General features: G+C 51.7%; 3 protein-coding genes across 3 annotated transcripts in view; 1 reads left to right on the top strand and 2 right to left on the bottom strand.

Annotated features, from left to right (window-relative positions):
- NCLIV_046480 (putative DNA topoisomerase III alpha) overlaps nt 1-3,052 on the bottom strand; it is a gene marked incomplete at both ends in the record, with an annotated part of 19,368 nt that extends 16,316 nt beyond the window's left edge. Inside the window, 5 exons of the mRNA XM_003884198.1 lie at nt 289-349; nt 842-911; nt 1,680-1,753; nt 2,132-2,223; nt 2,960-3,052. Coding sequence (XP_003884247.1) covers nt 289-349; nt 842-911; nt 1,680-1,753; nt 2,132-2,223; nt 2,960-3,052 — 390 coding nt within the window. The remainder of the gene's footprint in view (nt 1-288; nt 350-841; nt 912-1,679; nt 1,754-2,131; nt 2,224-2,959) is intronic.
- Nucleotides 3,053-7,648: 4,596 nt separating this feature from the next.
- On the top strand, nt 7,649-8,430 carry NCLIV_046470 (conserved hypothetical protein; the record flags this gene model as incomplete). Its single annotated transcript, XM_003884197.1, has 2 exons — nt 7,649-7,747; nt 8,014-8,430. The coding sequence occupies 2 exons, from the start codon at nt 7,649-7,651 to the stop codon at nt 8,428-8,430; spliced, it is 516 nt and encodes a 171-aa protein (XP_003884246.1).
- Nucleotides 8,431-11,154: 2,724 nt separating this feature from the next.
- Nucleotides 11,155-13,051, bottom strand: NCLIV_046460 (conserved hypothetical protein; the record flags this gene model as incomplete). Its single annotated transcript, XM_003884196.1, has 3 exons — nt 11,155-11,268; nt 11,952-12,044; nt 12,980-13,051. 3 exons carry the CDS (start codon nt 13,049-13,051, stop codon nt 11,155-11,157), a joined length of 279 nt encoding a protein of 92 aa, XP_003884245.1.
- Nucleotides 13,052-16,384: the final 3,333 nt, after the last annotated feature.

The following is a 16,384-nucleotide window of genomic DNA, read 5'->3' as shown; positions in this document are numbered from 1 at the left end:
CCCCCCCCCCCCCCCCCCCCCCCCCCCCCCGCGAAACCGAGTGATACTCTCTGAGACAGGATCATTTGTAAGCTGGGTCTGGAGCATATATACCCTCCAGTCCCGGCAGTCCAGCCGAGGCGTCCAAACCGACGGCGGCGCCGGAAGGAAGAGACTCCACGGCCCGGAAGTCTTGACACTCCAGAAAGGAGACACGAACCAGCTTCACGAGAGGGTGTCTCATGTTCTGTCGAGGCTGCGGGGCAAGGAAGGAGCGCGACACGGACATGGCCGCCGCGATGTTCGTACCTCGAACGCGATGTTTTCGCCCTCTCTGTCGCAGTCCAGCCAAAGGACGAGCCATTGCGCTCTGCCAGAATCACAAGTTACCGAAGAACAAGAGACACCGAAAGCAGGAGCGACACGGACACACGCAAGAGGTGGGATGAGACGCGCGCGAAGGCGGGGAAGAAGTAAAAAACTGGACTCTCTCCGGACCTCCGACCCCCATCGCGACGGAGACGCATGCGCTAACTGCCACTGTTCAAACTCGCAGGCGGAAGCCGGAGCGTCCCCAGCCGCCGATGCAGTTCTGGAACTCCCTATCAACGATCGCGGGGCCTTCGTCAACGTTTGACGATTCCTTTCGCTGTTCATTATACAACGGAGAGAAAGCACGGCGAGTGGTGTTCTTAAATCTTGGCAGCAACGTTTCCTGCGCCTGGACTCCCAACCCAGAATCGAAGGGGACACGCACTGAACCTTCAAGTTTCAAACTGACAGTACACAGCCTGTCTCGGAGCCAGGTATACGCGTGCTCACGGCCACCCTCCACGGACGGAAACTGGAATCGATGCCGCACTTCTTCGCCAAATCGACGAGGTTTTTCTGGACGTCGCCAGCGTCCTGAGAGATGCTTTTCTCCACCGGAGCTGAAGACAGGACAGGAAACGAGAACTGAAGAACGGGAGCAGCGTCGACCAGCCAAAACGAGGCACGACGCAACGCACAACGTCGTTTCTGGACATCTATGCATTTGCATAAAAGCCGCAGAGACACTGAAAAATGGACAGCCGCACGCGAGGTGCAATCGCCTTCACGCTCTACGGCGGGGTGCGTGGAGCTCTCGATAGTGGGGCGCCGAAACCTAGACTCTCTCCTTCCGCATACAAACGGAACTAACTGTAAACATAAATAGGCCTGTGCACGTGTACGAAGGAGGCACTGTACACGTGCGACACAGGCGCAGACGCGTCGATCATCTGTTCGAGAAAACTGGACACGTGCCGAGGATCCAACAAGGCCACGCATCGTGCTTCGGCCTTCAGGCCAGAACCCAGAAATGTTTAGAAGTCCTAGTTTCTCGGGTTCTTTCTGCATGAATGGACACTTGAAGATTCGACGCTACACGACCACCAACACGGTTATACTTGAAGCCGTTCACCCATGCATGTCCATACCTCGGAATAACTGCCTATAACTACGGATATATGGGTCTCCTGCTAACTAGGTGTATGTACACACGCACACAGGTCCATTTTTGTTGGGGATCGCGCAGCGACAAACTCTGACTGAAACACGGAGAGATGTTCGCGTGTACAAGACTGCACGGAGGATTCCGAAGCGACGCGTGGCGGCAACGAACCAGCGCTGTGTTTCGCTGTAGAGGAGCCGCCGGACTCTCTGCGATAGCCACCTACCGCTGTAGAGATCTTCAGGGGGCGTCGTATTCCAGTTCTGGTAGGCGGACGCGAACTCGAGACTCATGAGGTGCCTGGGGAAACCGGTGCAAAGATGCGAGAGACGTCAGATTGTTTTCCTTCTCTGCGTTGTTTTCTGCTCTTTGTCTTCTCCGCGTTTGTGGCAAGTCCCGACAGGGCCGTTTGCCTTTTAAACGCCGTTTTTTCGCTTCGTTTCCGTCGCTTACCCGTCCGCGCCGTCTCCCGCTCGCCTTACCCCGTTTCCGTCCGGTCTGCGTTGTTTCACAATATTCTCTTTCTCAACACAAATCTGGATCGTCCTCTCTTGTCAGCCTGTGCCCCTCTATCGCCCCTCTATCGCCCCTCTAACGTGTAGCTTTGTCCCTCTTTTTCCCTTCTTTCTTCCGCCACCACCGTTTCCGCCTCAGCGCCTTCTCCGCGTGTGGTCTCACCCTCTGACGGAAGTGAAGAGCATTGTGCAGCTACGGTTTTGCAGCGAGAACTCGAATTGGTGAACAGGATTGAATCGGCTCTGCGACGGTGCCTGACACAGCAATCGGAGCAGCCTAAACGCACACTCAAAAGTCCTTCCCTCTGCCTCCTACCCATTCTCTTTCGCGCCGTTGTTCATCTTTCCCTTTGTTTCCGCAGGTGATCCACTCATGAAACGATCGCGAGCTCCCGGGGACACTGGCTTAACAAGGGTCTCGCGGCGTGCCTCTCCTTGCCGCCGCTTGACTTCACTTCGTCCTTCTCCCATTTACATCCTCGGTCCCTTCTCCTTTCCTTCTCTCCCCTCCTCCGTCCCTTCGCCTTTCCTTCTCTCCCCTCTTCCTTCCCTTCTCCATTCCTTCTCTCCCCTCCTCCGTCCCTTCTCCTTTCCTTCTCTTCGGGTCGGTGCCTCGTCCCCGCTGGGTTTTTCCATCTACCGCGTCTGCTCCACCCGCACGAGCTCCTTCTCGCTCGATTTCGTCTTCCCCCCTTTGCTTGCCAACCTTCCCTTCTACAGCATTCCTAGAAAAAGGTTTTCCTCTAGTCCCCTGTCCGCGTGTCCGAAAGGCTCGGCCGTAGTGCCGTTGTCTTCTCTTTCCTACCCACCGGCCAACTCCACTGTGTTTTGTGGTGGAACGCCACGCGCCCTCACCGGCGCTTTCTCCCCCGACCGTTTTCCAATCGTATTCCTGTTGATAACACCGATCGATTGCCAATCTTTTCGCGTTCGGACTCGGCCGCACAGGCAGTCCAAAAATCCCCGCCTGCGGGAAAGAAAGGACACTCACATTCTGGTAAGCGCCAGCCAGCAGGCGCGAAGCCTCCTTTGCGACTGACGGCTTTTCCGCCACGTTTAACACAGTGAGGCGATCTCCTTTCATTTTGAGTCATGGTTGGCTCTCCTGTCGTTCAGCGCAATGTCCCACAGTCTGCGTTGCCGAGTTTTTTTTTCTGTTCGCCTCTCCTTCGTCCACGCCTTCGCCAGGCTCTCGCGTCATCGGCAAACGTCTCTTCTCGCTGGCGTTTGCCGTTCTCGTCCCTGCGCTCCTCCGCGCTCAGCGGCCTCCCCGTCAGGCACCCGGAAGCCTCCGATAGGAGACGGCAAAGGCCACAGGCTTAGATTCGTCCACCCGACCGGCAGGCGAGAGCCCGCTTGCGTGTTTTCTTCCAGTACCAAGACCCGGCGTGGACATCACCAAGACGGGGCTCTTCGAGCGAAGAAAAAACGAACAGAGGAACGGCTACAGCGTCAAGCCCTAGGCAGCTCTCTGGTAATCCCTGCCTTCGCGCCTGCAGCCAACTATACGAGGTGAAGTGTCCCAGTGTTTCCCGAGATCTCAACGCCGAAGCGAAACGGCGAAGGCGAGAGTGGCTGCGAGCGGACACGAACAGAGCCGTCGACCCTCCGCTGGGACGCCCTGACAGTCGGGATGAACGCGGAATCCACTAAAAGAGGAGGCGAAGAAAACGGGAATCGCCGGGGACCCGGACGAGGCAGGAGGCGGCGATAACTGAGGTGTCGGCGCCCAGAGACACAGGGCGACATGCGCAAGCACACCCACAGCCCGATGGAGAAAAGAGCGACGGGAAAACATAAAAGAAAGTCTACACAGGTTTCGTAAAAAGCAAGATCTGCGAGAGCCAGATTTGCACAGACAGACCTTCACAAGCAGGTGGCCTTCAGAGCGGAAAACTGTGGGACGACCTTTGGAGAAATTGGAAAATCCAGGACGGCGGGCTCCGGAATGTCCATGAAGACGAGTGGAATGCTCCGAGGCACGTTCAGCGGTGCCCTAACCAGCAAGGCAAAACCTTCAGGGCCCGTCCGGTCTATCCGCCTCTTAACGCTGCACAGTAGATGACGCCTGACCTTAGGATCGGCACAGGCGGGAATCTTCCTCCCAAAGAGGCCAGAGAAGAGAGAGAAGCGCGCACGTCGCACCCACTTGTCGCTGACCTGGTGTGTCTCCGTTCTGCGTCAAATGGGTGAGTGACTGCGGGCAAGATTCTCTCGGAATAGGCACCTGAAACTCGTGGTCTTTCTCCGTCGCGCGCGACAGAGTGCGCAACAGCGAGGACGAAAAAATATTGTTTTCCTGCTCTGCATGCAGAAAGGGGCAGCCGACACGCAAAGACATTCGCGGTGGCGGCTGTCTTTGGACCCAGTTTGAGTCGAGATGTAGAGCTTACGTGTTTAGTTCCAAATGCTTTGTTCGCGCACACTCGCGAACCGAGCTTCATGCAAGCTGCGGGTTCCGTAACAGATCGACGCAAGGGCACAGTCAAAAAACGACACAGCGTGGGAGTCAGGGAGAAGCAGTTCAGTGATGGGACGCAGTTTGATTGTTAGCGAGAGGCGTTGGAACCGGCGCCAGAAAGTCCTGGACGTTCGGGAAAGCGAACCGGAACGCGTCAACAAAGACAGCAACGCCGCACACAGTCACACAAGTACTTCTAAAATGGAACCGAAAGGTAACACTAGGCTCGGATGCGTTTTTCCTGTTGTGACGACATCCAGGCAGAGGCCGTTCGAAAATCGAATATCTGACGAGATGCTATGTGCAAATAAGCGTAAATAAGGTCAAGTGGTCCAGCTGCATGCAGCCCTTCGATAAAGACGTAGGACTAGGAGTGAACAGCGGAGATTGCGACGAAGGGTTCTGTAGCAGCCACCCAGAAGAATTGTTCAACACAGGCAGGCGCGTAGGGTGCCTGTAGATCTAGATGCTGTCTTGAAAATGTAGCATCTCAATTGGTTGCCACATAACCCGGTACACACACTTCAGTGTGCATGCGCATGCAAGCGGTCAAGGGCCCCAGCAGAGTTCCCGTACCACCGCCAGCGTTCGTATTTTCGTATTCTCTTCAGTTGTCGTATCTGAGTCATTGCCTTCTTCGCAATTTCTCAGCTTCTTCTGCTCCATATTTGAAGGAAAAGAGGTTGTTCTTGGTTGAACGACTCGCCGCGCGCAACTGCAGTGCCGCAAGGTGCCGGGAACTGGGGTCACCACTGCGGCCCGAATGTGTGAGTCTTCTTCTGCACTTTCTTCACAGAAATCAGCCGGCCTGTTTACTTGGGAATGTGCAGAAGGCTTCACGAGTCTTTGCCGAGTCATCCTCCACCTATGGATAGACTGTTCTGTCCCAGATGCTCGGTGCGGTATCCGCAGCGGGGGAGTCTCAATCCAAGGAGATAGGAAGGCTGTCCGCCCGGTCGCGCCGAGGCAGCGATCTCTTTCGAATCTCCATAGATATTTCCTAGGACATCAGGGCGCTGTGTCTCTGGCGCCGTGTATGGCCACACAATGGATCGTCTTCCTAGTACGGTGCCCGTCGATTTTTTCCGAAGGTGAACCACATTTGTCGCATCAGGTCTCGACCAGGAGTTTCATACAGTATTACGAATGGCAGGGTCCAGATTCCTGCATGGAGCCCCACAGAAACGCTTTCTCAATCAGAACGTAGTTTGCTTTGCGTAGCCACCAATAAATTTAGTTGACAAATGAATCTGACTTAGTGCGTCGCAGCAGCTGACTGGATTTCGGGCTCACTCACTGAAGTCGCTTTGCGGCACCTATTGGGAGACAACGCCTGGCCACTTGGCGAAACTTTTGCAAAATGTGTGGTGTCTCGCGCTGCCTCATCGTCTTTACGTTTCACGCTCTCCTCAGTCTAGATCTCACCAATCACGTACATGTACCCGTAAATATAGAAATTGAGGCGGTGTGGCAAGTGACTCCCTGTCGTAGCATCCAGTGAGTCCAGACATGACAATGGCACACAGAGCCAGTGACAAAGCGGGTGTCTCTGCCGACAAAGAAAGCTCTGCCGGAACTTGACGCAAGTTCGCAACCGCTACAACTACCGACACACACCCAACTGCAAGGGACCACTGTGTTCACGTCGTCGCTAGCTGACGCCCGTACGCGGTCGCGCCATCTCTGATTGGGTACTTGAGGCAGTTTCTAGTTCCCGGTTCCTTCAGTTAGTGCAACAAACTGAAGTCTACATCTGCGACCTGCTCTGCCGTTTGGTGTAATTGAACACTTGGTAAAAGTCGATCAACTCTACCAATGGAAACTGCTGGGTATAAAGTTCCCAGGTAAACAGCGCCAGGCCGGACTCCGGATTCTAGCGGCGGCTGGTATAAGCCGGGGGCAGTCGACCTCAGTATCGGGGAACACATTCGCTCGTGTATGCTTACATTGGTGAACAGAAGACGTGCCGGCGGTGTGAGGAGCTAACGGGTAGCAGAAGCAAAACAAACGCATACCAAAGAATTGCCCGAACCGATCACATCCCTCTTCTACTCGAGAAGAGGGCGTCACGATGGCAGCTGCGATTACAGTCCTTGCGCAATCACTCGACGGCGCAGAAGATTCGGCAGGCAGGGCTGCCCAGTGCCGGATGAATCACAAGAAATTCGCTCTTCTGTGAGTTGTCGTCCGAATAAATACAACGGACGTCTTGACTCCTCCTGGATTTGATGCTGTCCTACAGTTGAGTACATCGTTTTCTCTAGGGAAGGTACACAGTTCAAAAAGATCGCTTACTACTACTACTACTACTACAGGTTTTCACGCCCAACGAGGGGCGCCCAAAGTGATCTAGTTGGCCGGCAGCAACTGTCTCTCGTTTATCGGCGCACAACCAACAGCGTCTCCGAAGTAGTCACGACACAACTATGATTACTGTTTTACGTTTAGCATTTTTCCAATAAACTAGGGGCAGGCATAAATATCATGTTTGTATTCGTGTTAACGTGCTTTGAGACACACACTCGGGCGTCACATTCGCTTTTCTGGTTTGTGAAAGACAGTAGATGGACATCCACCGGTATCACCATTCGCCAGGGGACAACGTTTCAGGAGGATCGAGGTAGCCAAACACAAACAAAATGTTCTCGACCCTGCTCGTCGAAATGGTGATGCAAGTACTCGCTCTGAAAGAATTTCAGTTGTAACGCTCTTGTTGTCCAGAGCACGGCTACACTTAGGTCGGGTGACCTCATGCAGTTGCTTGTTCCCCTAGCACGAACAGGAAATGCGTTGTTATCCCTCTCGTGCATCTGGATACCTTCTATCTTCCTGTTGAATCTCTGAGTCGACCGACAGGACCGACAGGCGTCTACCCAGACAACAGAGCCGAGCACGCACATCTACGTGCTTTGTGGAGCTCGCTGAGCATGGCTCGGACGGAGAGTTCTCCAGACAGCCCCATTGCTCATTTTATTTTGTCTACTGCTTTTAAGCGGCGTGTGAATTGCAACATCCGATTTACCATTTGCTTTTTCCATCTCCCGTTGTCCACTCTGATTTGCACTGCATGGAATCAAAAGGGGTATCAGGGGAAGCGGAGGTTTCTGTTGATCGGCCGCCGCTAACTCCGTACAATATCTGCTTAGCCAGAGCCGACTAACAGATTGGCTAGTGCTATTTGCTGCCATCGTCCCTCCAACGGACTACACTTTTGTAAAGATGTGCTGCGTCATCAGGAAGAAGACGGCCCCGAACGAGATATGCTGGCTCAACAAAGTCCTGAGACGACTCGTTAAGAAGGTATCCCGCGAGCATCGGGTAAGGCACTGTATGCCAATATCTTGCGTGGCTGATGGATTCACGGGGTATATGCATTCGGACAACAAGCCATATGGTTCGATACAACGATGAAGGGTGACAGTTGGCGCTGTAAATCCTGATCCCTTCTGTCATGTATTTTTACATAATGGATCTTTTGCGTGAAGTTAGGGTCGGGTTAGAAGAGTTCCTTATGTTTCCATTTCCAGCTTCGCAAGACTGGCCTTAACTGCTGCACCAGTATCATGTCTTTCGCATTGTTGTAGGTCGATTCAGGTGGAACAGAGACCACACACCTGACAGTTGACAGAGACGGGCAAGTCCGTGATCACCTGGGCCAAGCAGTGCCGTGCTACGATAACGCGAGCTCGGTTTGCCACAGGTACTCGAGAGCAGTGTCAAGCGGTAAACTGATGAGCTGCTTATACTTCCACTCTGAATCTTCGAAAGGGAAGAACGAAGACGTCCGTTATACAGGATCACCACCCCTGATCGGAGCACCACTGAGTGCCGTGCTGGACGGCTTACCGGAAACACGTAGCGGATCGGCGGCAAGAGGCGCGGCTGCTGTAGACCGCACGGCTTCCGTTGATGACCTGGATTTGCAGCGGTGCACACCCCCAAAGCCGAAACGTGAATCCAGCAACATCTCAAGACAAACGACTGCTTCCAGTGCTTGTTGAAATTCACCGTCAGTCCAGGACGGTTGTATCACTCTTCGCCAAGCCGGTTTGAGCTGAGCTCGGTTCACCTGGTCTGGATAGGAATTGGTCCGTGTTCCATGACGATTGATATGCTGTGCTTGATGCACCTGGTGTCTGTGGTTTCTCAGCCATCTTATGAAACCCAGTGGTCCCGACTTAGCAGTCATCCGTAGTCCGTGTACGGGACGTTACTGACACGTGGTATGCTTTTTCGCACCCGGCTATATCTGGAATGGACCATACTGTTGCACGGCGTTGCATTGCACAACCTCGACATCACCATTGTGTGTACATATCACTCTCCGGTTCCTCAGTGCCTGCATCTGATCTGAAACATTTGGACCTTTCTCTCAGAGTAAGGGGACGCACTGTGTTGGCCGGTGTGTGTCAACGAAACGGTCCTCCGCCTGCACTTTGTAGTGGTGCTTCTTGCCTCTGAAAACACTTCTTCATTTTCTCTCCGCCTCTGCACAGAACGTCCTACACACGAACATACGTTGACACGAAGGCTGCGCGCTATCCACGCGAAGTGTCTCTTGCCCCTTGACAGGGCACTACCCTTAACTAAACCTGCCAGGCAGAATCTCCCCTCAGTGTCTGTCATGGGTTGATACGGCAATGGGCGTGACGATCCTTCTATGCCACTTGACACAGCCATACGCAATCCGTTATGCATTTTGTTTCGGAATACATGCCGCTACAGCTTTGAATGAATACCCCCAGCGCCTTCTACGTTTGCTAGCAAGACAATCTCTAGGTAGGCCACTTAATGCCTGAACCGGCAATATTGCGCTTTTGCTGGTGGCGACCACTTGTTATGTACGTCGTTTCTCGTCAGGAGGCGGGCGGTGTCAAGCCACAAGCCAACACCCCTGGAGTACCCGCTCCTTTTTACTCATTTCTGACGAAGTTTCCAGAATTGTATGAAGCCTCTGCGTCCATGTGCAGAGGTCACGTTTTTCGGTAGTGACTGGCAAGACGATAAGAACACTGGCAGGAGGCTACTGTCAGGCGTCTGCTGCTGTGGTGCGTATTCAGACGCGATGCACAGAAGAGTAGATCCACTTGTAGTATGGAAGGCTGAAGGTTTGCAGTTAACCACCACATTCGCACGAGGCAGCGAACCTGGTATTTTTACAGTCATAAACGAGGACGGGTTGATTGGCATTTATCGGATCGCCTACGCGGACTGTCGCCTTCTTCCGTATTCTTGTGTATTTTAATTCACATGACTCGAGGACTGTATAACTGGAGTTATGGTTATTTAACTACCGCTTGGATGTCTTTTGCATGTGAAACTCAGGTACTGCAACATATCGGCAACAGGGCTCACGGCTCTTACATTTTTCGACAATGTATGGAGAACACGGGATTGGACTCCCAGGGAACTGTGCTTCTGAGTTCCTTTAACAGGCGATGTCCGTAACCGACCGCGTCTTCCCCCCTCATCCTAGGCAGCGATGAACGACAAGGACTGTACAACCATAATAGCTTGGCTGGTGCTCAGTGTTGCGCAGGCGCCTCACAAATAAGACGCACGTAGTGGTTCAGATATATACAGTACAAATCCGGCCACGTCACTGACCATACAGTATCATTCAAATCGAAACAACAGCTGTCAGCTGGCATGCGACACCAACCTCGATATTCGTTTTTCACAACAGGATGGTAAACGTGTTAAGTTGATGTCTTTTCAACCATATTTCCGTGAACTCCCGCCGGTTTCTCAGTGATCATATGCACCGTAAAGCCTTAGGCGCTGATTGCAGGTGGACACGCACATGCATCGGTCTATTCCATCCAGAATTGCTGAAGAGGAGCGTGTTCGTATTGTTCACATACGGAGGAAAGCGCTAGCGCCACGTGCTTGTGCATCACCATTTGTTTGAGCCTCTAAACTGTTTCGCGCGCGGTCCTCCGTACTGGCATATGCTTACTACACATTCGCCTCTCCTCCCTCGACAGATGTTGGCTGACTCCAGGTGGCTTATCGAGATCTCGAACAGAAGGATCCCACATCGAATGCACGTAATTCGAGGAAAGTCTCCGATCGAGAGGGAGTTGACAGCCGCCCGGATCTATGGTGGGTGTATGAGTCGACGATGTTCCACCTGCAATGAGACCCCCCCCTGGCGAATGCACGTCGCTGCAGCGCGACATTTTGTGTGTATTGTCGTGAGTCCCGGGTCTTGCTATATCATGACTAACCCTGAATGCATATGTCTTGCATTTTTGTCCAGTGGTACCACTCTGGCCCAGCATAGGAATGCTGTAACGATCCCGAGCTTCGTCGGTGGAAGCAGCCTTCGAACGTCGGGAAATGGTATAACACTGCACATGATAGGTAACGTGGAACCGCGTACACACACGGTCGCCAGTGATCATATGCTGTTCGGGAAAAATGACGGGTTTCTCACGGCGAAACTACGGACAGTTAATGAAACCAGCAGGGCACAACCCATCTTCAACACAGCTGTGGCCATAACTTGGTAGGTCGCCACTTCTTCCCCGAAGACGAGTTACCAGTGTCTCGCCGCACAAACCCATTTTTCGTTCCCAGGAAGATATAACATTGATGCAGAACTCGTAGCACATTCAGCAACAGAGGATTGACGTTCTTGACCCCCATGCCAACCATGTGCAAAACAACAAGCCAACTCGAACAAGCAGAGAGATCCAGTCGCTTCCTCCCTCGAGTCGACGTCATCGCGCAAGCTTCTCCGAGTTAAAAAGACCGCGATCAACCTCCGAAGGCAGCTGGCCACCCTTGCTGCGCTCCGAGAGCATAATCGATTCTTCACAAAATCGGTAGTTTACCTGGCATATCACATGGCGACAAAGAAAGGGTGTCACCCGATTGTTCTATCCATTCGCTAAAAAATGGAAAGGGCGGAAAACCAAATTTCACGCTAAGAGGATCTGGCATAACATACAGCACCTGCACGTAGGAGAACTGGTAACAACCGGCGATATGGATCCTACAGAAACCTTCTGACTCTCCACGGCCTTCTTGTTCGTCCCTTAGAATCACCCAACATATACCGATACTAAAGCGCGACCATATTCCTCGTAAGCAGCAAACACTAAATAGTGAAACCTTTTGCTACTTTTTTTTGTGCTCGGCACACAGTGCATGACAAAAAACATACTCGCAAGCGCACGTACACACCAGGTAGCCCTGAGCGCGTAGATACCAACGGCTCATCTGGACGAGAAGCACATATCGGAATATTGAGTCTCTATCAAATTCATGTCTCAGCTGCACATGTTTCTCTGCACATGTGACTGGCAAACTCTACACGCGGGCATCCCTTTCATAATGTCTAGGAAGAAGCCGGCTACTTTCACACCGATTGCCAATAGCACAAAAGCAAATTAGTAAATGTCCGCCTTCTGTGACTCAAACTGCTAGACTGGTTATCTTCCATTTCGTGACAAGGCGGTTATATTCCAGAGTCAACCGACCACCCACTCGGAAATGCATACAGGGGCAAACTCACCGTGGTCATATACGCGATCGGGAGTGCGGTGACCGCGATGCTGAACAGATTCCAGTAGTAGAACGAGGCGCGATCCATCTCAATCATGTTGAACTGAACACAGACAACAAAGCCCACAACACGATGAACTGCAATACAAAAAAAAATACTTGTAGCAACCAAAACGATTGATTCGCCGAGACTGCAATGCTCACGAGTACGGACCAGCAAAAAGGTTTTCGCTTCACAGTGCTTTTATACCGTGTGTACGTTTCACACACTTTTTCCTTTGTACAAGAAAACCTCTAAGAAGACGCGCATGTTGGCGTCGAGACAGCATTAGCTCCTCGAGCAAGACTTCTGACTTCTGCCGTGAGGCATTCTCCAAGAGGCGAAAGAAAGGAGGACCTCCGCAACCAGAGCGTTATGAACAAAGTTCATAACATGGCTTTGACGTTTGTGATGGGTGCTATGCGTGTTTCAGCCGCGAACGCATGTCACCGCCGCACTCAGCGCTAAATATCTTTGGATTTTAGCGTCATCCGCGCACATAATAAGATGACCGTTTAACGCCCACAATATCCAGGAAGCAAACAAGTTGGTGATCCAAAGACTCCCGAAATGCAAGACAGTTCACCGGTCTCCGGAGTTGGACATCCGGATATATACGACAACGGATTGAGTGACGTGATAATCGATCGGTCACTGACGTTCGCTAACCAGTACGGCGCCACGACACGAACTTGCTTAAACATGCTTGGGTTCAAACGTTACCCGTTTTGATGACGCAAAAATAGTGTCACCAATAAGTTTAACAATCAAGAAGACCACACTCTACACTCCAGCATAGTCATCCGTGGTAGCGACGACGACATGAACGAAGACACATTCGAGTACGATGAAAACATGCTCGCCACTGATCGCGCCTTTCTGAGGTGTCTCATCGCCCCAGTGGCAGTGGGCATGCTGTTGTAGTGCGTTTCTTCTGCTAACCAACCAATGGAAAAGGCCAAACAAACAAAGAGAAGGCCTTACGCACCCGCACTCACCCGTCGATAGAAGCGGTCCTTGGTGAACCTCGGGATTGGCACCTCCAAACGGAGGAGACGAGAAAGAAACATCGTGACACTTTTCTCAACTCGATTTTTGTAAGATCAAGAAATTACAGAAGATGATACATATGGAAGTGATAATGCCCGTAATAGATGGAAACCGGCTGTCTCCATTTCATGCATCAGGGTTGGGGCGGCCAATGCTCTACCAGCGTCGATGGCACATGAGTGCATGCCTCCATCAAGAAACATGAACAGAGAAAAACGCATGCAGGGCGCGTCACCAAAATACTCGACCACTCCAGTACTATTTCTCTATTTCTGCGGAAGAACTTTATGCAGTAAGATGTTTTTTCGGGAAGGCTTATGGTATGTCCGTGGTGGCAGTGAATCCAGTTGTTGATCTTGTGCAGCGCCTCCACAAGCAGGTGATCACCAGTCTTCGAAAATCTATCAAATTGCCGGCTGGCGTCAGCACTCCAAAGTGGCGAGCAAGAAAATCTTTTCCGGAGAAGGTGGCAGCATACGATGGAATCCATTTCTATGGCATTTTTGAATCGCCAGAAAAGGCGTATTAGACGCGTTGGCTTCTCATGTTGTCTCAGGATTCAGCCGCGAATGAGCCTTCCGCCGTTGTGGTAGTCTGCAGGCGCCCTCACTTGAAACAGGGACTGGGATAGCGTTTTCTTGGAAAGGCTCCACTTTGTAAACCCGAAGGATGTTTCCTGATGTGGAAAAGGAGAAAAATGCAAACGTTTTCTATACCCTGACGGGTTGCAATCTCGATACCGCAGATCCCTGGTGACGAGTCTTCGTGTTGGAAAACTCGGGTGACCAAGGCAAACACGAGGAGCACTGGACCATGTAGAGAGAGACATTCGGGGCTGCCACAGTTTTCCATCGTTCCTCTTGAGCTAGGGATGTAGTGAGAGTCGCCGATCCGCACTGGATATCCTATAACGCTGGCGTTTCGTGAAGTCTGATGACAACGACGAGCACGGCAACGCCACTGACACGATGCCGGTTTTTCCTAGCGGTTCCTTGCTGTATAACTTTCTAATAAGGAGTTTTTTTAAAGGTTTATTTAGAAAGGTAGTCTATTTGAAAAATTAGAACGTAAACAGCGTCTTACTGATATTATCAGTGCCTGTATGGATGGGGAGAGCTTACTGGCACCAGGTGTTGTTGACTCCGGGTATTCTGACGGCCCTGAATCCCACGAAAGTGCAGGCACTCAGTCATCAGAACGACAGCTGAAATAACGATTGAACATTGATGGAAATGGCAGAATACAGGAATATCGTGCCTAGTATTCCAGGACATCATGCTTCCCTGTGAATTCGGGTATTAGTGCCGATCAACGCCCCGGCTTTTAAAGGACCACGCTCCTGTCTTCTGCCACCTTGCATTCCTAACGTTTTGGGCAATATGTCAAGTTTGAGCTGCTAACTGGCACCAAGGATGGCCTTATCAGCATAGGGATGTCGAAATGAATTCGTGACTTTCGATTCCGATCACCCTGTGGGCGCACATTTCCCAGAAAGGCATGGAGGCGGGGTGGTTGGTGGGCTGAGGTGACAAGGGACCCGAATCGTACCATTGCTCTATTACTGGAATAGTGAGCATTGCAGGTGTCAACAAAATAAGGATGATTTAATATCAACATATAAGTGATGCCTCCTGGTATCAATCACCGAGGCAGAGTTGTAGTTATGACCGGCTTGCTGTCACAATAGCAGATCCACGCACCGTCATCAACAACATCCCTCTTCTGCGCGACTGGACTCGCCGGCACAAGGTGGAGCATATACCAGCCGAGTGCCTTGCCGTCTTAAAACGGAAAGACTTGTTCCTGAGTATTCGTTTGGCCGGAATCCCTCTTACACACAAAGTTATGATGGGCGAGCCTCATGCCCCACAAGAATCCCTAATGGTCCTGAGATCGACATATACACACAACACATTGCCATCCTCCGTGCAGCACCGCCACTTTTGACCTCGACGGTTTTATTGCGTAAGGCATCCGGAAAACAGCAAACGGGGTTTTCCTCTTCCGTCTGTTTCGATACGCGTAGGGGCACCCCTTCCGTTCCACGTTTCAGTAAGGAAATTCCCTTAAGCCCTACGAATACGGGAGTTTTTGCAGCTTGCCGCCTGAGCCGTTTCTCGGGACATACACTGCAGTATCTGCTAGTTTCGCGAGTGGTCGCGATCAATTTGCGTACAAGGATCGCAGCTGGACGCCACGCGCAGTCGAGCAAGCATCTACCGCCAGTGCATGCGCCCCCGGGGAAAAAGTCACAAGGGCGACATCGATTAAAGTTTTCTTGTCGCAGTGCACCAACCTTACGGCCACCGAGCCACGCACACTCGATCTTGGTCTGTCTTTTTGGTCTTTCTAGTCTCAGATGGATCTGTCCTTTTTACCTGGCCTAGAAATCGCTGCTCCTTCCCACGTGAAAAACGCTGTGCGAGATCTTCGTGGCTGCTGCCAGACAAGACTTCTGTTGTACCCTAACGCCGGCAGAGAGAAAACGTGTTTCCGTATCACTTCCCGTTTGTTTTTAATTTCAGACGACTCCGATTTCGAACCGGTAAAAAGACCAATGCGGAGATAAAGAAGGGAATGGAATTGGCCCCAGGGATTCAGGGAGATGTACTGAATACCACAAGCCTGAATTTTTGTGACTCTCGCGCGTACCCGTCTCGTATTGGCACAATACGAATGAACAGATGTGATATCGGTACGTCTCTGTTTCTTTCTCTTCCCAAAGTGCGAAAAAGGCGTTTCCTGCCTCTGATGAGGCTTCACTTCCTTTCTTTGGGTGCGCTGTGCAACACTGCCTCCGTCAGTTTCGCAAAGCTTCACTCTTGTCAGCCGTGACCGACTTGTGGTCGCACACTCTCTTTGCGGTTCCTCAGTGGTCTTGCAATGAAAATGCGCTGTACAGGCTTGAGGCGAAACTTTTCTAGTCAGAATATTCGCCGCCGGCCTGAGCGCCGTAGCTTCGTTTCCTACCGTATCCGTAAATGAAGAGCAGCGCTTTCCACTGTCGTTACACTTCTGTCTGTTGCTACATTCTAAACGTGAGACTCTGAAATGGTTTTTGTGTGAGCACTGTAGTATTCTATGCGTATAGATATGCGGCCTTCACCTCGAATGACCCAGCGGATAATTAGACATTCGGAATCTCTTTTTGTGGTATGACAAAACGCTCAGGAATTCCGCATTGTTGCTCCCGATCCGTTCCGTTTGGAGCTACTGCATACAGCCACTTAGGTTTGCGTCACGTGAGCTTCTGCTTGAAACATTTTGCGTGGAGCCGAAACCGGAAGACTTCGGGGTTCAGGCCAGTGAAGAAACCCTTTGTTTTGTGCCTCACCTTTCCCTCGTATTTCTTG

This window comes from Neospora caninum, chromosome X, assembly GCF_000208865.1.
Source record: "Neospora caninum Liverpool complete genome, chromosome X".
In the NCBI taxonomy this organism is placed as follows: domain Eukaryota; phylum Apicomplexa; class Conoidasida; order Eucoccidiorida; family Sarcocystidae; genus Neospora; species Neospora caninum.
The sequence above is the reverse complement of the archived record's forward strand: the minus strand, read 5'-3'. Positions and strand labels throughout refer to the sequence as shown.